Below are 24,881 nucleotides of genomic sequence, written 5' to 3'. Positions count from 1 at the left end.
AGTCATCAGGGGCTTATCTACAGCATTCTGTAATGCCATAGATAAGCCCCCGATGTTACCTGAAAGAGGAGAAAAAGAGGTTAGATTATACTCACCCAGGGGCGGTCCAGCTGCGGTCCGGGTCCGATGGGCGTCGCGGTCCGGTCCGGAGCATTCTACAGAATTCTGTAGATAAGCCGCTGATGACGGTGACCTTACCTCACCATTGATTTTGGGAGTGTTGGGAGTGACAGGTTCCCTTTAATCTGCTGCAGATCTAGCAGTCCTCTGAAAGCTGTGCACTGTGTAAAGCCCCCTCCACACACACCACTGATTGGCAACTTTCTGCCTATTCCTAGCGTACAGAGAAAGCTGCCTGTCCGTCATGGGGACATGGTTGGAATGTGTGGCAGCAGGCCAAGTAGTCCTCTAGTCATCTGTTGCTGATGAAAGTCATTTTATAAAAACTACAGCAAGCAGCCCAGTAAATTACACATCTCTAGAATCTGAGTTTCTTCCCCTACATCACTCTGCTCTCAGATAATATAGCAAAAACCTGGTGACAGATTCTTTACAGGAGCTTTTCAATTATAGAAATGTGGTTTCCTAAAATTTTTTGGCAAATAAAATAATACAATTCAATAATACTAACCCTGCCCAGGTCCTTTATATTATACAGGGTGGTCCAAAAGTAGGTGGACAGTATGTGTAAAAGGGATATGAAGGGGGAGATTTATCAAACATGATGTAAAGTGAAACTGACTCAGTTGCCCTTAGCAGCCAATCAGATTCCTCTTTTCATTCTTCACAAACTCTTTGGACAATGAAAGGTGGAATCTGATTGGTTGCTAAGGGCAACTGAGTCCGTTTCACAGATCCAGTTTTCACAGATAAATCTCCCCCAAATCTGTTTTCTTTTCAGATAATTCATATAACCCATAATGGCAAATAATTTAAATACAGATCAAAGAAAATGGATTTTAAAAGCGTCATGGAAATCTCCAAATGCTGAAACAGTTACAGCAAATTGGGTTGAAACATTTGGTACTCAAGCCCCAAAGAGACAAACCATTTACCGCATTCCTGACAAATTCGAGGCCATTGGCTCAATATTTAATGCTCCAAAAACTGGTCGACCCAAAACAGCCTGTACAGAAAATAACAAACAACTTGTTGCTGAAACATTTGTTCAGAGTCCAAAAAAGTCCACCAGAAGAGTCTCTTTAGAATTGGGAATTTCACGAGCTTCCATCATGCGAATCCTGAAATCTATTGGGTGGAAAGCTTATCGTCCACGTCTAATTCATAGTTTACTGGAGGATGATCCAGACAGGCGGCTGCAATTTAGTGAGATTATGCTTAACGAAATTGAAGAAAATCCAGTAATTTCAGATAACATTATGTGGGGTGATTATCTGGCCATATTAACAGGCATAATTGTATTTACTGGTATAATGAGAACATGCATTTAACATTAGAGCAACAACTAAATGAGCCTGGTGTCCATGTTTGGGGCGGTATTTCAAGTTTTGGTGTTTTTGGACCATTTTTATTTTCTTGATGGAGCAGTCACAGGAGATAAGTATCTCGAAATTCTAATGAATCAAGTTGTTCCCCAGTTACAGCAACAGCCGAATTCAAATGACCTTTATTTCCAACAAGATGGGGCCCCTCCACATTATTCACGAGTAGTCCGCGAGTATCTCGATGAAACATTTCCTAATAAATGGATTGGCCGAAGAGGCCCACTTGATTGGCCGGAACGTTCACCATGATTTGACCCCAATGGATTTTTTGTTTTGGGGAGTACTCAAGGACAAAGTTTATAGTCGAAAACCAAAAAGTGTCAGTGATTTGAAAAATTACATTAGAGATGCATTTCAAGAAATTAATACCCAAAGAGACTTGTGCAAAAATGTTTGTCGAAGCGTAAGAGGCAGACTTCAAAGCTGTGCAAATTGTGATGGAAAACAGTCTGAGCGCCTGCGTTGGTAAAATTTAAGGGCTTTTGTATTATTGTTCAGAATAAAATGTAATTGTCAATGTCATGCTTGTGTTAGTAAATATAACTTTATATATAAATCAAAATAAATTTTCTGTCCACCTACTTTTGGTCCACCCTCATTTATATAATTTAATAATGAGTTATTTTCCTGATTGGCTATTAAATGCTTCACTAACGTAGATATTTTTTTTTCTAGATTCTTAAATTCATTTCAGATTTTTTGGCATTTCTAGTACTGTATAATTTTATCATCCCTATATCCCTGTATGTGACGGTGGAGATGCAGAAATTCCTTGGGTCATTTTTCATTGGTTGGGACCTTGATCTGTATCACGAAGAAAGCAATCAAAGGGCCCAGGTTAATACATCTGACCTGAACGAAGAGCTTGGACAGGTAATGTTTTGCCGGCTATTAAATAGCGTGTACATCCACTTTTATTTCCTTTCTTTTTTAGTTTTTTTTCTTCTGAATGCTTTGTTTAAGGCTTGTATTTTTCTCACTTTTTTATTTTTAATCTGTGAAGCCATACTCTATAAATACGCTGACTCTTCTGTGAAGTAGATGATGATATCTCAAGCTCGCCACCCTCTAGCCTCAAAGCGCTGTCAGAGGATTAATCTGTCATGGCACTGTTCCCATTAGCTGAATGAGATCTCCTGATGCAAAAGCCTTCCTTGTTTTGTCTCCAGGAATTGTAGATGTGACTTTCACATTGCTTTCCATTTGTCAGCCACACCTTAGCCTGAGCTGCTTGTTTTGTGTAAGAAGGGTTCCTGCGCACAAACAGTGTCTTGAGGTGACGATCAGCTGATTGTATGTGCAGCATATAATATATTTCTGTCATTTGGTACAAAAAAAAGCGATTTTCTCTGTTTCTAGTTAAATCCAATTTATTGATATGCGCACTGTGTATACTTGCACTTTGCTGCTTGCTCTTTGTAGCAATTTTGTCATGCGGAGCAGATGATTGCGGGAGATTCTGTTTTTCCTTGAGGCTTTGTTTGGGAGATCCACATTTTTCTCTTTTATGTGTCCCATGCGTGCATCTTTCTAGTTAATATTTTGCAGTCTGAGAGAATTTATGTTGCTCAATAAGCTACTGTTGACTAGACCTAAAGGAAGTTTTACTTCATAGAACAAATATACTAGTATGTATAGTGGCTATAAAAAGCCTAAAGTCATAAATTCAAAGGGTACTTCAACAAAGCATTAGTTTAAGGTTGTGTGTATGTACAGTACAGACCAAAAGTTTGGACACTCCTTCTCATTTAAAGATTTTTCTGTATTTTCATGGCTATGAAAATTGTAAAGCCACACTGAAGGCATGAAAACTATGAATTAACACATGTGGAATTATATACTTAACAAAAAACTGTGAAACAAATGAAAATATGTCTTATATTCTAGGTTCTTCAAAGTGGCCACCTTTTGCTTTGATGACTGCATTGCACACTCTTGGCATTCTCTTGATGAGATTCAAGAGGTAGTCATCGGGAATGGTTTTCACTTCACATGTGTGCCCTGTCAGGTTTAATAAGTGGGATTTATTGCCTTATAAATGGGGTTGGGACCATCAGTTGTGCTGTGCAGAAGTCGGCGATACACAGCTGATAGTCCTACTGAATAGACTGTAAGAATTTGTATTATGGCAAGAAAAAAGCAGCTAAGTAAAGAAAAACGAGTGGCCACCATTACTTTAAGAAATGAAGGTCAGTCAGTCCGAAAAATTGGGAAAACTTTTGAAAGTGTCCCTAAGTGCAGTGGCAAAAACCATCAAGCGCTGACACACATGAGGACCGCCCCAGGAAAGGAAGACCAAGAGTCACCTCTGCTTCTGAGGATAAGTTTATCCGAGTCACCAGCCTCAGAAATCGCAGGTTAACAGCAGCTCAGATTAGAGACCAGGTCAATGCCACACAGACTTCTAGCAGCAGACACATCTCTACAACAACTGTTAAGAGGAGACTTTGTGCAGCAGGCCTTCATGGTAAAATAGCTGCTAGGAAACCACTGCTAAGGACAGGCAACAAGCAGAAGAGACACAAGGAATGGACATAAGACCAGTGGAAATCTGTACTTTCGTCTGATGAGTCCAAATTTGAGATCTTTGGTTCCAACCACCGTGTCTTTGTGCAACGCAGAAAAGGTGAACGGTTGGACTCTACATCGCTGGTTCCCACCGTGAAGCATGGAGGAGGAGGTGTGATGGTGTGGGGGTGCTTTGCTGGTGACACTGTTGGGGATTTATTCAAAATTGAAGGCATACTGAACCAGCATGGCTACCACAGCATCTGGCAGCGGCATGCTATTCAATCCGGTTTGCTTTTAGTTGGACCATCAATTATTTTTCAACAGGACAATGACCCCAAACATACCTCCTGGCTGTGTAAGGGCTATTTGACCAAGAAGGAGAGTGATGGGGTGCTACGCCAGATGACCTGGCCTTCACAGTCACCAGACCTGAACCCAATCGAGATGGTTTGGGGTGAGCTGAACCACAGAGTGAAGGCAAAAGGGCCAACAAGTGCTAAGCATCTCTGGGAACTCCTTCAAGATTGCTGGAAGACCATTCCCGGTGACTACCTCTTGAAGCTCATCAAGAGAATGCCAAGAGTGTGCAAAGCAGTCATCAAAGGAAAAGGTGGCTACTTTGAAGAACCTAGAATATTAGACATATTTTCATTTGTTTCACACTTTTTTGTGAAGTATATAATTCCACATGTGTTAATTCATAGTTTTGATGCCTTCAGTGTGAATGTACAATTTTCATAGTCATGAAAATACAGAAAAATCTTTAAATGAGAAGGTGTGTCCAAACCTTTGGTCTGTACTTTATGTATGTGTATGTTTGTGTATGTATGTATATATATATATATATATCTATATATATATATATATATATATATATCTATATATATATATATATATATATATATATATACATACATACATACATAGATAGATAGATAGACAGACAGACAGACAGACAGACAGACAGACAGACAGACACACACACATACATATATATATATATGTATATATATGTGTGTGTATATATATATATATATAATATGTATATGCACGCGGCCATGTTATTTTAGTTTTCTCCTTTTTTACATGAAAAGTTTTCAATTACATTTTTCTCTGGATGGAAATGTCTTGCTTGTTGCTTGTAAGAGGAGTGTTGACATCATTGTTTCTGATCTTGGGATATAGCTAATTAAGATCTAGAGGAGACAACCCATTTCAGAATGCCTCCCTAGGGGTCATCTACTGATTGCCAATGTGACATTTCCTGCAACCTGTTGAATAGATGATTTTGCCAAGGGAAGGGAAGCCAGGGATTTGACCTGCAGCGACTGCTAAAAGGGAAAATGCAATATTACATGGTGTCCATTTTTATAAAGTAAGGAGTAGTGATGAGCGAGTGTACTCGTTACTCGAGATTTCCTGAGCACGCTTGGGTGGTGTCCGAGTATTTGTGACTGCTCAGGGATTTAGTTTGTCCCTACAGCCTCATGATTTACTACTGCTAGCCAGCCTGAATACATGTGGGGGTTGCTTGGTTGTTAGAGAATCTCCACATGTATTCAAGCTGTCTAGCAGCCGCAAATCATGCAGCTACGGCAACATAAACTAAATCCCTGAGCATGCTGAAGTACTCGGAGACCACCCGAGCGTGTTCGGGAAATCTCGAGTAATGAGTATACTCGCTCATCACTAGTAAGGAGCGTTTAAGAGCGACTGTTAGTTCCCTTTGGCTGTGTGCACACGGCGTATTTTCGCTGCATCCAGAACTCATTCTAATCGTGCAGATAAATTTGCATGTGTTCATTTTTTGTGTTCAGATTTACCACATCTAATGAATGGCTAAGGGTGTAATTACGTAGCGGAGATAATTGACATGCTGCGGCTCGTACACCTGGAGGCTTATGCCTGTACCGCAGCCAGAAGTGCCATAACGCCTATGAGTAGCCTATATTAGTTTTCGATAAGACACTTCTTTACCAATACAATGTCAGTGTGCAAAGCATTGCCAGGTCCAGATCCAAAGGAATCCAGAATCCATGACATGAGAAAATGCAAAGCTTCTACTAGTCACACATCAAACCATTTAGATGCCCGTATCTGTCACTCACCATAATACTTATGTGTCAGTGCTTAATTATTTTTTTGTAAACTTTTAGGTTATAAATATTTTACACTTGCATTTTGTTAGAAAGACAAAAGCTAATTACGGTTAGTAAAGGATTTTCTTCTTCTCACAGGTAGAATATGTATTTACAGATAAAACCGGCACATTGACCGAAAATGAAATGCAGTTTAGAGAATGTTCAGTAAATGGACTGAAATACCAAGAGATCAATGGAAAACTTGTTCCAGAAGGAGTGACCATAGATTATGTTGATGGAGCCTCTACAAGCTTGGTAAGGCAAAAGTGGATTAAAGTATGCATTGTACAATCATTACAAGTAATTTGTAAAGCAGTGCCAGCTCTTGTTCTGTAATATAAAGTCAAAACAGCCATGAGTTCTGTATGGTAGCAAAATCACTTAACCCCTTCCTGTTATAAGACATAATAGTACTCCTTATCCGGGAAGTAGTTCCTGCAAATGGACGGCTTAGCTGTCCACTCCAGCTGTAACAGCCATAGCTGGTGCCAGCACTATCTTTGGCTGTTAAACCCTCTACTTGCTTCAGTCAACGGCAGCCATGACATTTAGACTGTTGTGTGAGGAAATTGACTCCAAATTACCCCTCAACAACCCTCCTCCACCAGACCCACATCCTATACGATGCTATTGTGGGCTGCCAAAAGTTTGTCATGTGGGCTGGTCTGCCAGAAACAGTGTCCTGTTAGGCTTGCATCATTAAGGGACAAAGGTAGCATGAGTTAACAGCTTTGATCGGTTCTTGTGTTAATTGCTGCTGTCAGGTATGGTGTAGGTTGGATCCTGAGCACACCCCTGACATGTATGACGGATTGCGTGAAGGGGTTAATACTTATGTTAGTGCAATACTGTCAAACTGTAATTGGCGCATTGCCAACAATACCCGAAAATTGTTATTTAGATGGAACCCCAACATAGGCAATCACTACAAAAAGGCAGGAAGTCACTTTGTACACCTTCTGACTTTTATGGCAGTGTCCGTTTTTTTTGTAGGCGGTCACAAAAGCATAGTCTTATCAGTTGGAGTACAAAGTGACTGTCTCATTAAGGTGACTGCATCCATCGAGGGTTTTCAAATAAATCACGATTTCTAGAGATTTACATGGCAACCCCAACACAGTGCTCCACATAAAGCATAATATGTCTGTGAACCTAGCCTTAGATACACTTGTCAATTAGTAATGTCTAAAATAACATTGGCTCAGGTATTCTTGCTTACCAATCTGGTATTGAACATAGTAGGCTTAAGCTTCATATATACATTGGACTAATGTCTGCAAAACTAACGTGTGAGGGCCCTGGGCTATTGATTTAGGACTTCCATACTTCTAGTCTCCTGGAGATAAGTGATCACCAGACCTGTCTTTCGTAAAGAACCTTTGGCAGTGCGAGCATTCATTAGTATGGGAGAATCAACGGAAATGGCTGCCGGACAAACGATTTGTCTGAAAAATAGTTGTCGACAATCTAATGTGTATGGCAAGCTTTAGATATAACTGATAAGCATTACTGAGTTATTAAGCATTAGACACATGGACACAGCAATAGTAAAAAATGTGTGTGCCATGACACTGCTCATCACACTGCTCATAACAAGGCTAATAATGTCACTACTGATGTCAGCGACACTGTGAGCCACGTCTCTGCTGATGGCAGGGACACTGTGAGCCACGTCTCTGCTGATGGCAGGGACACTGTGAGCCACGTCTTTGCTGATGGCAGGGACACTGTGAGCCACGTCTCTGCTGATGGCAGGGACACTGTGAGCCACGTCTCTGCTGATGGCAGGGACACTGTGAGCCACGTCTCTGCTGATGGCAGGGACACTGTGAGCCACGTCTCTGCTGATGGCAGCGACACTGTGAGCCACGCCTCTGCTGATGGCAGCGACACTGTGAGCCACGTCTCTGCTGATGGCAGCTACACTGTGAGCCACATCTCTGCTGATGTCAGCGAGACTTTAATCTGGGCCCTATTAGAACACAGCAGGATTATGTGCCAATCCCATTATGGTTTCTCCCATGAGCTGCGGATGGCTTTCTCATAATTATAATGGCTTAACTGGTGTTTTCCCCTCAAGCTTTAAACATGCCTCAATCACACCTATCCCCAAAAAGCCCTCTCTTGACCCATCCTCTGTATCTAGCTATCGCCCTATATCACTTCTCCCCTATGCCTCAAAACTACTGGAACCTCACGTCCATCTTGAACTGTCCTCCCATCTATCTTCCTGCTCCCTTTTCGACCGCTTACAATCAGGCTTCCGGTCACACCACTCCACTGAAACTGCCCTAACTAAGGTCACCAATGACCTATTAACCGCCAAGAGCAAGCGACACTACTGTATCCTCCTCCTCCTGGACCTGTCCTCTGCCTTTGACACAGTGGACCATTCCCTATTACTACATACCCTCTCATCCCTTGGCATTACAGACTTGGCCCTATCCTGGATCTCTTCATACCTCACTGACTGAACATTCAGCGTCTCCCATTCACACACCACCACCTGTCGGAGTCCCGCAAGGTTCAGTTCTAGGGCCCCTTCTCTTCTTCATTTACACTTTTGGCCTGGGACAGCTCATAGAATCTCACGGTTTTCAGTATCATCTCTATGCTGACGACACACAGATCTACATCTCTGGACCAGATATCACCCCCCTACTAACCAGAATCCCTCAATGTCTATCCGCTATTTCATCCTTCTTCTCCGCTAGATTTCTAAAACTTAACATGGACAAAACCGAATTCATTGTCTTTCCCCCATCTCACACGACCCCCCCAATGAACCTATCCATTACAGAAAATGGCTACTCTCCCCAGTCCCACAAGCTCGCTGTCTCGGGGTAATCCTTGACGCTGATCTCTCCTTCAAACCGCATATCCAAGCCCTTTCCACTTCCTGCCGCCTTCAACTCAAAAATATTTTACGGATCTGTACATTCCTAAACCAAGAATCTGCAAAAACCCTAGTCCATGCCCTCATCATCTCCCGCCTCGACTACTGTAACCTCCTGCTCTGTGGCCTCCCCTCGAGCACTCTCGTACCCCTCCAATCTATTCTAAACTCAGCTGCCCGACTAATCCACCTGTCCCCCCGCTATTCCCCAGCCTCTCCGCTCTGTCAATCTCTTCACTGGCTCCCCATTACCCAGAGACTCCAGTACAAAAGCCTAACCATGACATACAAAGCCATCCACAACCTGTCTCCTCCATACTTCTGTGACCTCGTCTCCCAGTACTTACCTACACGCAACCTCCGATCCTCACAAGATCTCCTTCTCTACTCCCCTCTTATCTCCTCTTCCCACAATCGTATACAAGATTTCTCTCGTGCATCACCCCTACTCTGGAACTCTCTACCACAACATACCAGACTCTCATCTACCATCGAAACATTCAAAAAGAACCTGAAGACCCACCTCTTCCGACAAGCCTACAACCTGCAGTAACCACCGATCGACCAAACCACTGCACGACCAGCTCTATCCTCACCTACTGTATGCTCACTCATCCCTTGTAGATGGTGAGCCCTCGCGGGCAGGGTCCTCTCTCCTCCTGTACCAGTTATGACTTGTATTGTTCAAGATTATTGTACCTGTTTTTATTATGTATACCCCTCTTCACATGTGAAGCGCCATGGAATAAATGGCGCTATAATAATAAATAATAATAATAAAAATAATAATGGCTATATTCTCAGTCATTACATGTCCAAAGCTAATTCCATGTTTAGTTATATGTGCTGAATACTGTGATATATGATGGCGATAGATCCTCTAAGCCTAATGCATCTCGTGATCTCTGCCCTGCCTGTATCTTGGCGTTTAAATGCTGTTGAAGACAGAGGCCCCGATTAATTTTGGTGTTTTCACTAGGTTTTTGGCGTCATACACCACAATAAGTCGTAACATTTTAGCACAACTTAGGAATTGTTCAAAAATGTTTGTACACTTGGTGTTTTCAGACCAACATCATACAGGTTTGCGAAAATGGGGGGAGCATAGGCGAGATGGGGTATGGCTACACCTGCCTGTCTACTATATGAAGAGATATGCCACTTTAGCAGTGCATCTTTGGCTAGAAATATTACTTCGGCCAGAGATTGAATACCTCTCTGCCAGAGGCGCACAGCACCTAGTTAATGAACTTGGCTCATCCTACTCATGCACGCCTCTTCATTAGGACTGGCGTGTATACAATGCTTTTCTTAATGAATCGGGTTCATAGTCTCCGGTGATGCACTATGTATGAGAGATGCAAGTGGTCAGTGCTGTGGCTGGCCATGCTCTGCCCTCCTTGCTTGTTTCTGCAGAGACCTATTCCTAGTGTGTTCCCTGGTGCCTGCAGCCAAACGCGTGGCTGTACCACAGCCAGATATTGTGAGACTGCAATCACTTATGAACACCCGTTTGCGGTCTGCTGTATTGTGCTGCCTTTTATGTAACTATGCTCCTAAAAACAAATGTATGTTCAAAATATATTTCCATTTATTAGACTATAGAAGAAGAACTTTTCTTTAAAGCGGTTTCCCTCTGCCACACGGTACAAATAAGTCATGACCAGCCTGATGGTTGTGGTGATGGGCTCCGATTTTCCAATGGGATCTCCTCACAACTGGAATATTATGCATCCTCCCCTGACGAAAAAGCCTTGGTTGAAGCCTCCAGAAGGTGAGGATCTGTCCAGTCTTTATGAAGTGACATTTGCTTTAACAAGTGATAATTGAAAATCCCCTCCTATGAATAGGAGAAATAAATCTGAATACCCCCTTGAACCCATTTCACATGTCACGCAGTAGAGAAGCACATGTGCCAACATTACAACCCCATACCACAGTACTGTAGACACTCCCCATGCGGCCACACAAGCTCTGTTTGGTATGTATTTAACCCATTAGTGACGGGCCAATTTTTTAAAATCTGACATGTCACTTTATGTAGTAATAACTCTGGAATGCTCCAACATATCCATTGATTTTGAGATTGTTTTTTCGTGACACATTATGCTTTATGATAATGATAAATTTAAGTTATGTTTTACTTGTTGTAATAAAAATATCAGAAATTTTACAAATTTTCAAACTTTGATTCTCCCTTTAACCCCTTCCCGACCCATGACGCCTATGTGGCGTCATGGAATGATCGCATCCCTGCAGATCGGGTGAAAGGGTTAATTCCTATTTTACCCGATCTGCAGGGAGAGGGGGAGTTGTACTTCAGCCTAGGGGGGGTGGCTTTGCCCCCACGTGGCTACGATCGCTCTGATTGGCTGTTGAAAGTGCAACAGCCAATCAGAGCAATTTGCAATATTTCACCTATGAAAATGGTGAAATATTGCAATCCAGCCATGGCCGATGCTGCAATAGCATCTGCCATGGCTGGAAATCATGTTCTGGCCCCCCCCACCGCCCCCGATCTCCTCCCCAGTCCTCCGTTCTGTCCGGTACCCCCCTCCGTCCCCCTGTTCGCTCCCCCGTGCTCCTGTTCGCTCCCCCGTGCTCCTGTCCGCTCCCCCGTGCTCCTGTCCGCTCCCCCGTCCTCCGATCCCCCCCCCTGTGCTCCGATCCACCCCCCCACCACCCCCTCATACTTACCGAGCCTCCCGAAGTCGGTCCGTCTTCTCCCTGGGCGCCGCCATCTTCCAAGATGGCGGGCGCATGCTCAGTGCGCCCGCCGAATCTGCCGGCTGGCTGATTCATTACAGGTACATTTTGATCGCTGTGGTAGGTTCTACCACAGCGATCAAAATAAAAAAATAATAAATAAACCCCCCCCTTTATCACCCCCATAGGTAGGGACAATAATAATATAAAGAAAATATTTTTTTTTCTTTTTCCACTAGGGTTAGGATTAGAACTAGGGTTAGAACTATGGGTAGGGTTAGGGGTAGGGTTAGGGTTACGGGTAGGGTTAGGGTTAGGGGTAGGGTTATGGCATGTGCACACAGAGCGGATCGGCCGCGGATCCGCAGCGAATCGGCCGCGGATCCGCAGCGGATCGGCCGCGGATCCGCAGCGGATCGGCCGCGGATCCGCAGCGGATCGGCCGCGGATCCGCAGCGGATCGGCAGCGGATCCGCAGCAGATCGGCAGCGGATCGGCCGCGGATCCGCAGCGGATCGGCCGCGGATCCGCAGCGGATTGGCCGCGGATCCGCAGCGGATTGGCCGCTGCGAATTCGTAGCAGTTTTACATCAGGTTTACAGTACCATGTACACCTAAGGAAAACCAAATCCGCTGTGCCCATGGTGCGGAAAATTCCGTGCAGAAACGCTGCATTGTATTTTCCGCAGCATGTCAATTCTTTGTGCGGATTCCGCAGCGTTTTACACCTGTTCCTCAATAGGAATCCGCAGGTGAAATCCGCACAAAAAACACTGGAAATCTGCTGTAAATCCGCAGGCAAAACGCAGTGCCTTTTACCTGCAGATTTTTCAAAAATTGTGCGGAAAAATCTCACACGAATCCGCAACGTGGGCACATAGCCTTAGGGTTAGGGTTGGAATTAGAGTTAGGGTTGGAATTAGGGCTAGGGTTTGAAATAGGGTTAAGATTAGGCTTGTGGTTAGGGTTACGGATAGGGTTAGGGGTGTGTTGGGGTTACAGTTGTGGTTAGGGTTGGGATTAGGGTTATGGTTGGGATTAGGGTTAGGATTAGGGTTGGAATTAGGGTTACGGTTGTGTTGCGTTTAGGGTTGTGGTTAGGGGTGTGTTGGGGTTAGGGTTGTGATTAGGGTTATGGCTACAGTTGGGATTAGGATTAGGGGTGTGTTGGGGTTAGTGTTGAAGTTAGAATTGAGGGGATTCCACTGTTTAGGCACATCAGGGGTCTCCAAACGCAACATGGCGCCACCATTGTTTCCAGCCAATCTTGCGTTCAAAAAGTCAAATGGTGCTCCCGCCCTTCCAAGCCCCGACGTGCGCCCAAACAGTGGTTTACCCCCACATTTGGGGTACCAGCGTACTCAGGACAAACTGGGCAACAACTGTTGGCGTCCAATTTCTCCTGTTACCCTTGCAAAAATAAAAAATTACTTGCTAAAACATAATTTTTGAGGAAAGAACAATTATTTTTTATTTTCACGGCTCTGCGTTATAAACTTCTGTGAAGCACTTGGGGGTTGAAAGTGCTCACCACACATCTAGATAAGTTCCTTCGGGGGTCTAGTTTCCAAAATGGGGTCACTTGTGGGGTGTTTCTACTGTTTAGGCACATCAGGGGCTCTGCAAATGCAATGTGACGCCCGCAGACCATTCCATCAAAGTCTGCATTTCAAATGTCACTACTTCCCTTCCGAGCCCTGACGTGTGCCCAAACAGTGGTTTACCCCCACATATGGGGTATCAGCGTACTCACAACAAACTGGGCAACAAATATTGGGGTCCAAATTCTCCTGTTACCCTTGTGAAAATAAAAAATTGCTTGCTAAAACATCTTTTTTGAGGAAAGAAAAATGATTTTTTATTTTCACGGCTCTGCGTTGTAAACTTCTGTGAAGCACTTGGGGGTTGAACGTGCTCACCACACATCTAGATAAGTTCCTTGGGGGGTCTAGTTTCCAAAATGGGGTCACTTGTGGGGGGTTTCTACTGTTTAGGCATATCAGGGGCTCTGCAAACGTAACATGATGCCCGCAGACCATTCCATCAAAGTCTGCATTCCAAAACGTCACTACTTCCCTTCCAAGCCCCGGCATGTGCCCAAACAGTGGTTTACCCCCACATATGGGGTATCAGCGTACTCAGGAGAAACTGGACAACAACTTTTGGGGTCCAATTTCTCCTGTTACTCTTGCAAAAATAAAAAATTCTGGGCTAAAAAAATATTTTTGAGGAAAGGAAACACATTTTTTATTTTCACGGCTCTGCGTTATAAACTTCTGTGAAGCACTTGGGGGTTCAAAGTGCTCACTACACATCTAGATAAGTTCCCTTGGGGGTCTAGTTTCCAAAATGGAGTCAATTGTGGGGAGTTCCTACTGTTTAGGCACATCAGGGGCTCTGCAAACGCAACCTGACGCCCGCAGAGCATTCCATCAAAGTCTGCATTTCAAAACGTCACTACTTCCCTTCCGAACCCCGACGTGTGCCAAAACAGTGGTTTACCCCCACATATGGGGTATCATCGTACTCAGGAGAAACTGGACAACAACTTTTGGGGTCCAATTTCTCCTATTACCCTTGGGAAAATAAAAAATTGTGGGCTAAAAAATCATTTTTGAGAAAAGAAAAATTATTTTTTATTTTCATGGCTCTGCGTTATAAACTTCTGTGAAGCACTTGGGGGTTCAAAGTGCTCACCACACATCTAGATTAGTTCCTTGGGAGGTCTAGTTTCCAAAATGGGGTCACTTGTGTGGGAGCTCCAATGTTTAGGCACACAGGGGCTCTCCAAACGCGACATGGTGTCCGCTAATGATTGGAGCTAATTTTCCATTCAAAAAGTCAAATGGCACGCCTCCCCTTCCTAGCCTTGCCGTGCACCCAAACAGTGGTTTACACCCACATATGAGGTATCGGCATACTCAGGAGAAATTGCCCCACAAATTTTAGGATCCATTTTATCCTGTTGCCCATGTGAAAATGAAAGAATTGAGGCTAAAAGAAATTTTGTGTGAAAAAAAAGTACTTTTTCATTTTTGCGGATCAATTTGTGAAGCACCTGGGGGTTTAAAGTGCTCACTATGCCTCTAGATGAGTTCCTTGGGGGGTCTAGTTTCCAAAATGGGGTCACTTGTGGAGGAGCTTCAATGTTTAGGCACACAGGGGCTTTCCAAACGCGACATGGTGTCCGCTAACGATGGAGATAATTTTTCATTCAAAAAGTCAAATGGCGCTCCTTCCCTTCCGAGCCTTACCATGTGCCCAAACAGTGGTTTACCCCCACATGTGAGGTATCGGTGTACTCAGGAGAAATTGCCCAACAAAATTTAGGATCCATTTTATCCTGTTGCCCATGTGAAAATGAAAAAATTGAGGCTAAAATAATTTTTTTGTGAAAAAAAAGTACTTTTTCATTTTTACGGATCAATTTGTGAAGCACCTGGGGGTTTAAAGTGCTCACTGTGCTTCTAGATAAGTTCCTTGGGGGGTCTAGTTTCCAAAATGTGGTCACTTGTGGGGGAGCTCCAATGTTTAGGCACACGGGGGCTCTCCAAACGCGACATGGTGTCCGCTAAAGATTGGAGCCAATTTTTCATTCAAAAAGTCAAATGGCGCTCCTTCCCTTCCGAGCCCTGCCGTGCGCCCAAACAGTGGTTTACCCCCACATATGAGGTACCAGCGTACTCAGGACAAATTGGACAACAACGTTCGTGGTCCAGTTTCTCCTTTTACCCTTGGGAAAATAAAAAATTGTTGCTAAAAGGTCATTTTTTTGACTAAAAAGTTAAATGTTCATTTTTTACTTCCATGTTGCTTCTGCTGCTGTGAAACACCTGAAGGGTTAATAAACTTCTTGAATGTGGTTTTGAGCACCATGAGGGGTGCAGTTTTTAGAATGGTGTCACTTTTGGGTATTTTCAGCCATATAGAACCCTCAAACTGACTTCAAATGTGAGGTGGTCCCTAAAAAAAATGGTTTTGTAAATTTTGTTGTAAAAATGAGAAATCACTGGTCAAATTTTAACCCTTATAACTTCCTAGCAAAAAAAAAATTTGTTTCCAAAATTGTGCTGATGTAAAGTAGACATGTGGGAAATGTTACTTATTAACTATTTTGTGTCACATAACTCTCTGGTTTAACAGAATAAAAATTCAAAATGTGAAAATTGCAAAATTTTCAAAATTTTTGCCAAATTTCCATTTTTTTCACAAATAAACTCAGAAATTATCGACCTTAATTTACCACTAACATGAAGCCCAATATGTCACGAAAAAACAATCTCAGAATCGCTAGGATCCGTTGAAGCGTTCCTGAGTTATTACCTCATAAAGGGACACTGGTCAGAATTGCAAAAAACGGCAAGGTCATGAAGGGGTTAATCCAGATGGTCAAATCACACAAAAACATTAAAAGATAACATTTCCCACATGTCTGCTTTACATCAGCACCATTTTTTATATGTTGTTGTCTTATTTTATTATCATTTTAGGGGGTTTAATAATGTGGCACTCATTTTTTACTTTTTCAAGGAAATTTGCAAAACTTTTTTAAGAGACCTGTTCAGTTTTGAAGTGACTCCTATATATTGGGAACCTCCAAATGTAATACCATTTTAAAAACACACCTTCAATGTATTCAAAATTGCTTTCAGGTAGTTTATTAACCCTTCAGGTGATTTTCAGGAATTAATACAAAGTGGTATAACAGGAATGAAAAAGTTGATTTTTACCACCTAAATGTCGCTAACTTCTGAACAGATCGCTATAGCCGGCAAACTTTAAGACCGTTATTTGGCCATGAACTGCTATGACAAACATCAGGACCACACAGTCATGATCTCAGGGTGCCAATGGGGTTGAAGAGGGAGCCCCACGCTCTGTTAACCATTTAGATGCTGTAGTCACTTGACAGCAGCATCTAAGTGGTTAAATGGCCATGGTCGTTGCTAACACTGACCGTGGCTGATGCAGCATGTTGTCAGCTATAGTGTACAGCCGACAGCTGCTGGATTGTCACATGTCAGAGGATACTATTCTCTTATATCGCAGGTCAGTAAAAAGACGTATTTGCGGTCATTAAGAAGTTATTATACGTTTATTTTCAGGGACTTTCACAGACAATTCTTACTTTTTTTTTTTTTTTTTTAAATTACTGAGCTTTAGATAAGATAATGATGATTAACTCCTATTCAAGGTAATAACTTAATTTTCTTTTGATCACAGGATGGGTGTTGCATTTTTTGGTAATACTGGAGAAACTATGGAAATCAAAATCCTTGGCAAACTGGAGAGGTAACACTTTATATAAATAGGAGGAAAAATATTTAATGTGGTTAGGTACTACGCTGACAACAACATCTCAAGTAAAATAATAGCCTATACTTGCCTCCAGTGCAACATCCCTGGAACAGTGCCGGGGTTCGCATGACCTTATGTCTTGTCACATCATGTGAGCTCTGCTAATCCGTCACATCACTCTCTTTTCCTACTTATGAAACTGACATCTGGCGGAGGTGAGAGAGCGGCAGTTATCACTTCCTCCCATGTCCTTTTTGTCCAAAGTAAGCGAGAACTGAGCGTCTCATTAGGAGCAGTGTCAGATGAACCCCGGGACCTGGAGCCGATACTGCTGGAATGATGTCAGCATCAGATGTCAGTGTAGGCTGTTGTTGTTTTACTTGGCGGAATATAGTGATTGAGAAGGGGTTATCATTTTAGTTACCGTATATACTCGAGTATAAGCCGACCCGAGTATAAGCCGACCCCCCTAATTTTGCCACAAAAACTGGGAAAACTTATTGACTCGAGTATAAGCCTAGGGTGGAAAATGCAGCAGCTACCGGTGAATTTCAAAAATAAAAATAGATGCTCCATACCGTTCATTATGGCCCCATAGATGCTCCATATAAAGCTGTGCCACATATAATGCTCTGCACCGTTCATTATGGCCCCATAGATGCTCCATATAAAGCTGTGCCACATATAATGCTCTGCACCGTTCATTATGGCCCGATAGATGCTCCACATAAAGCTGTGCCACATATAATGCTCTGCACCGTTCATTATGGCCCGATAGATGCTCCACATAAAGCTGTGCCACATATAATGCTCTGCACCGTTCATTATGGTCCCATAGATGCTCCACATAAAGCTGTGCCACATATAATGCTCTGCACCATTCATTATGGCCCCATAGATGCTCCACATAAAGCTGTGCCATATATAATGCTCTGCACCGTTCATTATGGTCCCATAGATGATCCATATAAAGCTGTGCCACATATAATGCTCTGCACCGTTCATTATGGCCCCATAAATGCTCCACATAAAGCTGTGCCATATATAATGCTCTGCACCATTCAGTATGGCCCCATAGATGCTGCACATAAAGCTGTGCCATATATAATGCTCTGCACCGTTCATTATGGTCCCATAGATGCTCCATAGAAAGCTGTGCAATATATAATTCTGCTGCTGCCATAAAAAAAAAAAATGACATACTCATCTCTCTTGCTGCCCGCAGCTCCTCAGTGTCCCGTCTCGGCGTCTCTCCGCACTGACTGTTCAGGCAGAGAGGGCGGCGCGCACACTAGTACGTCATCGCGCCCTCTGACCTGAACAGTCAGAGCAAGAGGACGGGAAGACGGAGCGGCGCCCGGCGGGTGGAACGTGGACAGGTAACTATGACATACTTACCTGCTCCCGGCGTCCCTGGCTCCTTATCCCGGACAGCTGGTCTCCGGGTGCCGCAGCCTCTTACTCCGTCAGCGGTCACCGTTACCGCTGATTAGAGGAATGAATATGCGGCTCCACCCCTATGGGAGTGGAGTCCATATTCATAACTTTAATGAGCGGTCTCACGTGACCGCTGAATAGGGGAAGAGCTGCGGCACCGAAGACCACCGTGGGACGGGCAGGGGGAGCGCCAGGAGCGCCGGGACTAGGTGAGTATGCGACAGTCCTCTCTCCCCCTCACCCGCCGACCCCACCGCCGATCATGACTCGAGTATAAGCCGAGAGGGGCACTTTCAGCCCAAAAATTTGGGCTGAAAATCTCAGCTTATACTAGAGTATATACGGTATATATGGTTGTTTTGGGTCCTTTTTCTTTCCCCCCTTGCCTAGTGTAATGCTGTCTTGTGTTGCTTTAACACTGTAGGTGTTAACTAAATTATATCTTCTCTATAACTATAAATTGTATTACTCTGGAAAAAATGTAAACATTGCTTTGGACTTTGTTCCATATCCTGTAAACGTATTTTAATGCCTACTCCTTGAATGAAGCCTTTGCGGCACTGGGATCCTAGTGATTTGTCTATGCCATCCGCATGTTCACACTTTTTTTTGCTGCTTTCTTGTCCTGATTTCTTGGCAGGAAAGAAACTGCGGCAAAAACGCAGGTTTAGGCTATGTGCACACGTTGTGGATTAGCCTCTGGAAATTTTTGGGCGGATTCTGCATCTCTTGGCAGAAAACGCAGGTGCAGATTTGCTGCGTTTTTATGCAGATTTTGTGTGGATTGGCTGCAGATTTTGTGCGGATTTCTTGCGTTTTTTACCCCTGTGGATTTCTATAATGGATTGGGTACAAAAATGCTGCAGATCCGCACAAAAGAAGTTCCTTCTTTTAATCCGCAGCGTTTCCGCCCGGAATTTTCCGCACCATTAGCACAGTGTTTTGTTTTGTTTTACATTGATTTACATTGTACTGTAAATCACTTGCACCGCAAAAACCGCTGCGGATCTGCAGGAAATCCGTAACGTGTGCACATAGCCTTAGGTGCATTTTTGTTGCGGATTTGTTGCGGTTTTGGTGCGTTTTTTTGTGTGTTTTTGGTTCGTCTTTGGGCTAAATTGCGTCTTTGTCCATGCTAATGTCCATGACTCTTCTGCAGAAAAAAGCTGCAAGTAATGATACCTGCGCCTTTGCTGCGATTTTGCAGTGTTTTTTCAACACCCATTCAAGCCAATGGGTGAAAAACACTGCAAAAATGCTGAAAGTGACATGCTCTATGTCCAAAAAAAAGGAGCAAAGAAAAAAATCTTGATGACAAAAAAAACAGTGTGTGCATGAGATTTCTGAAATCTTAGGCTTTGCTGGTACTGTAAAAAAACAGCTAAAAATTAGCATAAAAAAAAGCGTCAAAAAAAGCCCGGTGTGAACATACCCTTATTTGAGTTTATAGAAACTCCTGGATTTCTCCTGAGGATATCTGTTAATTGTAGCGCAAACGTGTACCCCCTTTTCATATATCAACCCAGTTTAAAAAGAAGTTAAATCAAATGAAGCGATCAGCAGGAAATGTTATATTCTCTTGTCCTGTTTGTATAAAAATGGTAATTTCTCCTACGCCTCATTGGGGGACACAGGACCATGGGTGTATGCTTGCTGCCACTAGGAGGACACTAAGTAGACAGAAAGATTAACTCCTCCTCTGCAGTATACACCCCTTCACTGGATACAATTTCAACCAGTTCTTGCTTAGTGTCTTAGGAGGCACTTGGGTCTTTTTTCCCAGACCCCAATTTTATTTTAATTTTAATTTTATGTAAATTTTTAATTTTTTATTTAACGGAGTGAAGGGGGCGACGGGTCCTTTTTTTCATAAGGTCCGCTCTCCCCCGAATCAACAACAGGCGAGCACGGCGAGTATACCTCCCCGTTCCTCTCCTGCGACGTATGGCGCACGAAAGGGTTGCGCCAGGGCAACGGTTCCTCTCGGTTCCGATTTCCCCCAACCCCCTCCAGGACCCTGCATTACAGCAATGTAATTCTGGAGAAGAATGCAGTCCGGAGGGGATGTTGTGCCGCAGCCCCCATCTGCTGCAGCAGCGTGATACATTCAGGGGCCTCTCCATCCCCATCCAGGGTGCATGGATCGAGTTCACTTCCTCACAGAAGCAACAGACCTGTGAGAACCGGGACATGGCGGCTGTAAGTACTTTCAGGGGACTCCCCCCTGCTCCCCCTTAGCGGCAGCGATGCGGTCCGGGTCCCCAGGGAGAGGCACCGCCGACCGGGGGTCGGTGGTGCTAGGCGGCGCTCCGTCGCGGCCGCCGCCGCTCATCGTCGGCAGGGCCCAGAAATTTAATCCCCGGCTTCTTCAGCCGGAGTAGGCCGCAGTGGAAGAATCTCCTCCCCTGGCCGTAGCTCCGCCCCCCTACATCAGCGCTTCTCGTCTGGGACGAGAGGCGCCCTCCAAATCTCGGGGGCCATATTTCCTCTCTCCCTGCACGGAGCCCAAGGAGAAGAGAACGCCTTATCTCTCTGGGGACACAGATAGGACCGTGGGTAAGCTGCTTCAAAAAAGCTTAACCCTTTCTCTGCATAACTGCCCGCTCTGTCCCTAAGGCACTATGTCTCAATCCAAGGAGACAAAAAAGGGTAACAAGAAGCACACAGTATTTTTTACTGTATGTGCCACTTGCAATGCGGCCCTGCCCCGAGCCCACACTAGCCCTTTGTGTGCAGATTGCGTTTCGCCCTCTGTGCAGCCGCCCCCTGCCGACGCCGGTACCGTCGCCGATGCCGCAGCCGTCGACCCGGTAGAGCCTAGTCCCCCTGAGTGGGCAACCTCTCTGTCACGATCTGTGGCTTCCCTAGCCAGGGCAATTGACTCCCTCCGGGGCCCCCCTCCAGGTCGGACCACGGAGGATTCAGACGACGATATGGATTCGTCTACCAGCAGGGGGCGTACCCGGTCACTTTCCACCCGGGGCTCTAGAAAACGTGTTCACGTTTCATCCCCTGACCATCAGCTAGCGGGCCCTTCAGTACCCGCAAGCTCTGCTTCCCGGTCCCCTTCTCCTAAATCGGATGGCTCTGAATATGAGTCCGACATTTCCTACGTTCAGGACCCCCCCTCCTCCCAGGAGTCTCTCGACTCTCTCATTGAGGCGGTAAACCAGACCCTGAAGGTGACCGAGGACTCCGCATCGGAACCCGAACACGCGGTGTCTTTCAAAAAAACTAAACGGGTTAAAAATGTTTTTGTCACTCACCCCCACTTCAAGGAGGTTGTACAAAAACATAGGGATCGCCCAGATAAACGCTTCATAGGACAAAAATTCATAGAGGCCAAATACCCTTTTTCTCGGGAATTAGTCAAAGACTGGCTACAGTCTCCCTCGGTGGACCCGGCTGTGTCACACCTCGCGTCCAAGACCATCCTGTCTCTTTCGGACGGTTCCTCCGTTAAGAATCCCTCCGATCGTCAGATTGATTATCTGGCCCGTTCCGCCTTCGAGGCCACAGGAGCGTCTCTCTTCCCATCCTTCGCCGCCTCCTGGGTGGCTAAGGCTATGGTCTCTTGGACTGAGACTCTTTCCTCTAATATCCAAGCCAGTGATTTACCTCCAGAAGCCAGCATTCTGGTTAACCAGATAGTGCAGGCTGGAGACTTCATAGTCAACGCCTCTATGGACGCAGCTAATTGCGCTGCACAGGCAGCCGCCAATGCAATCTCCATCAGGAGAGCCCTGTGGCTCAGGGATTGGCGTGCAGATTCGGCTTCTAAACGTTCTCTAACTGCCCTGCCTTACCAGGCTGGTCGGTTATTTGGAGAAAAATTGGACCAAATGATCTCGGATGCTACCGGAGGGAAAAGTAAATTTCTCCCCCAGCAAAAGCCTACCCGGCCCTTTCGATACCAGCAGCAACCTCCATTTCGGCCTTTTCGGCCCAATACCAACTGGTCTTCCTCATCTTCTACCCCCGCATCAGGACGAGGTTCACGTGGTGGCCGAGGCACCCAGGTCTCTTACAGACCTAATCGTAACTGGAGACCCAGGCCTAAACCTCCCGGATCTAAGGGATCCGCATCCCAGGGATCCTCCGCCCAATGACTCCTTGCATCATCCGGTGGACTCCGACAAAGTAGGCGGACGTCTACTCTTGTTCCATCAAACCTGGCTTTCAGTCGTTTCCGACGAGTGGGTCAGAGAACTGGTGTCCACCGGATACAAAATAGAATTTTCCTCCCCCCCCCCCTACACGCTTCTTCCAATCTTGCCCTCAAAGGTCAAAGGCCACAGCGTTTCTCCAGGCAATACGGGCACTACAAAGGGACGGAGTCATCATTCCGGTCCCCCTAGAACAAAGATTCAAGGGTTTCTATTCGAATCTGTTCGTGGTCCCAAAGAAGGACGGATCTCTTCGTCCGATCCTAGACCTGAAGCTACTAAACAGATTCATAAAAATCAGACACTTCAGGATGGAATCCCTCCGTTCTGTGGTCGCGTCTATGGAAAAGGGAGAATTCCTGGCATCCATAGACATCAAGGATGCCTACCTGCACATACCGATTTTCCCTCCGCATCAGCAGTTCCTTCGCTTCGCCTTTTGCGGGGAACACTTCCAATTTGTGGCCTTGCCCTTCGGTCTCGCCACCGCTCCCAGAGTTTTCACGAAGGTCATGGCGGCTGCCATGGCCATTCTTCATTCCAGGGGAGTGGTGGTAATTCCGTACTTGGACGACCTACTGATAAAGGGTCCTTCCTACCCAGCGTGCGAAGAGTCCGTCGTTCTCACGGTGGATACTCTTTCTCGTCTGGGATGGAAGATAAACTTCGAAAAATCTTCTCCAATTCCGGCTCAACAGATTTCCTTCCTGGGGATGATACTGGACACTTCCCGCGGTCTGGTCATACTCCCTCAAGACAAGGTTTTGGCCTTGCAGCAGGGAGCCCAGCGTTTTTCTCGTCCAGTATCCCACTCCATTCGCGCCAGCATGCGAGTTCTCGGGCAGATGGTAGCGGCCATGGAAGCGGTCCCTTTTGCGCAGTTTCACCTCCGTCCCCTGCAGCATGCACTATTGTCGGCTTGGGACGGCAATCCGTCCTCCCTCGACCGCCGATTCATCCTGTCCCCTCGGGTCAGGAAGGCCCTCAAATGGTGGACGCTGAAGTCCTCCCTAACTCAGGGAAGGTCCTTTCTCCCAGTACGGTGGCTGGTGGTGACCACCGATGCCAGTCTCATGGGCTGGGGAGCGGTCTTCAACCATCACACAGCCCAGGGGCGGTGGTCCGCTCAAGAGTCTCGCCTTGCCATCAATATCCTCGAGATTCGAGCTATCAGGCTAGCATTGTACCAGTTTCACCGACTTCTGGCAGGTCATCCAGTCAGAATCCAGTCCGACAACGCCACGGCCGTGGCATATATCAACCGTCAGGGCGGAACCCGCAGCAGAACGGCCATGCTCGAGGTGTCTCACATCCTCCATTGGGCGGAGTCGAACCATTCGCCCATTTCGGCGATCCACATTCCAGGTGTGGAAAATTGGGCGGCGGACTTCCTCAGCCGCCAGGGCATCGCCTCCGGAGAGTGGTCCCTCCACCCGGAGGTCTTCCAGCAGATTTGCCATCGCTGGGGGACCCCGGATGTGGATCTCATGGCTTCCAGGATGAACAACAAGGTTCCTCAGTTCCTTGCTCGGTCCCTCGACCCACGGGCCCTCGGAGTAGACGCTCTGGTCCTGCCTTGGCGCCAATTCCGCCTCCCGTACATTTTTCCTCCTCTTCCCCTACTACCGAGGGTCATCAAAAAGATCAGGGCAGAGGGGGTACCAGTGATTCTCGTCGCGCCAGACTGGCCGCGTCGGGCATGGTACGCCGAAATGGTTCAGCTGGTAACCGACGTCCCCTGGCGTCTCCCGGATCGCGCGGATCTTCTTTCACAGGGCCCAATTTACCACCAGAACTCAGGGGCCCTGTCTTTGACGGCTTGGCTGTTGAGTCCTGGATTCTAGGCCAAGCGGGTTTCTCTCCCAGGGTGTCCTCCACCATGATCAGAGCTAGGAAACCTGTTTCCATGCGTAGTTACCACCGTACCTGGCGAATTTTTTTCTCATGGTGCGAGGCACAGGGACGGTCTCCTCTAGTATTTTCTATTCCTTCCATACTGGAGTTTCTTCAGTCCGGACTAGAGTCGGGACTTGCCCTTAGCTCCCTAAAGGGTCAGGTTTCGGCATTGTCAGTTCTTTTCCAGCGGAAGATTGCCAATAGGTTGCCGGTGAAAACTTTTTTCCAGGGAGTCTCCCGTGTGGCCCCTCCCTACAAGTCACCCTTGGATCCGTGGGATCTCAACTTAGTTCTCGGAGCTCTTCAGGAGGCTCCCTTCGAACCG

General features: G+C 45.5%; 1 protein-coding gene across 7 annotated transcripts in view; it reads left to right on the top strand.

Annotated features, from left to right (window-relative positions):
* Positions 1–24,881, top strand: part of ATP11B (ATPase phospholipid transporting 11B (putative)) — a 192,847-nt gene that overhangs the window by 96,371 nt on the left and 71,595 nt on the right. For all 7 annotated transcript variants that reach the window (XM_077290435.1, XM_077290439.1, XM_077290436.1 and 4 more), the window contains 4 exons: positions 2,181–2,378; positions 6,254–6,412; positions 10,652–10,827; positions 16,983–17,051. In XM_077290435.1, the coding sequence (XP_077146550.1) occupies positions 2,181–2,378; positions 6,254–6,412; positions 10,652–10,827; positions 16,983–17,051 (602 nt within the window). The remainder of the gene's footprint in view (positions 1–2,180; positions 2,379–6,253; positions 6,413–10,651; positions 10,828–16,982; positions 17,052–24,881) is intronic.

This window comes from Ranitomeya variabilis, chromosome 2, assembly GCF_051348905.1.
Source record: "Ranitomeya variabilis isolate aRanVar5 chromosome 2, aRanVar5.hap1, whole genome shotgun sequence".
Taxonomy (NCBI): Eukaryota; Metazoa; Chordata; class Amphibia; order Anura; family Dendrobatidae; genus Ranitomeya; species Ranitomeya variabilis.
This window is presented reverse-complemented; position numbering and strand designations above follow the sequence as displayed.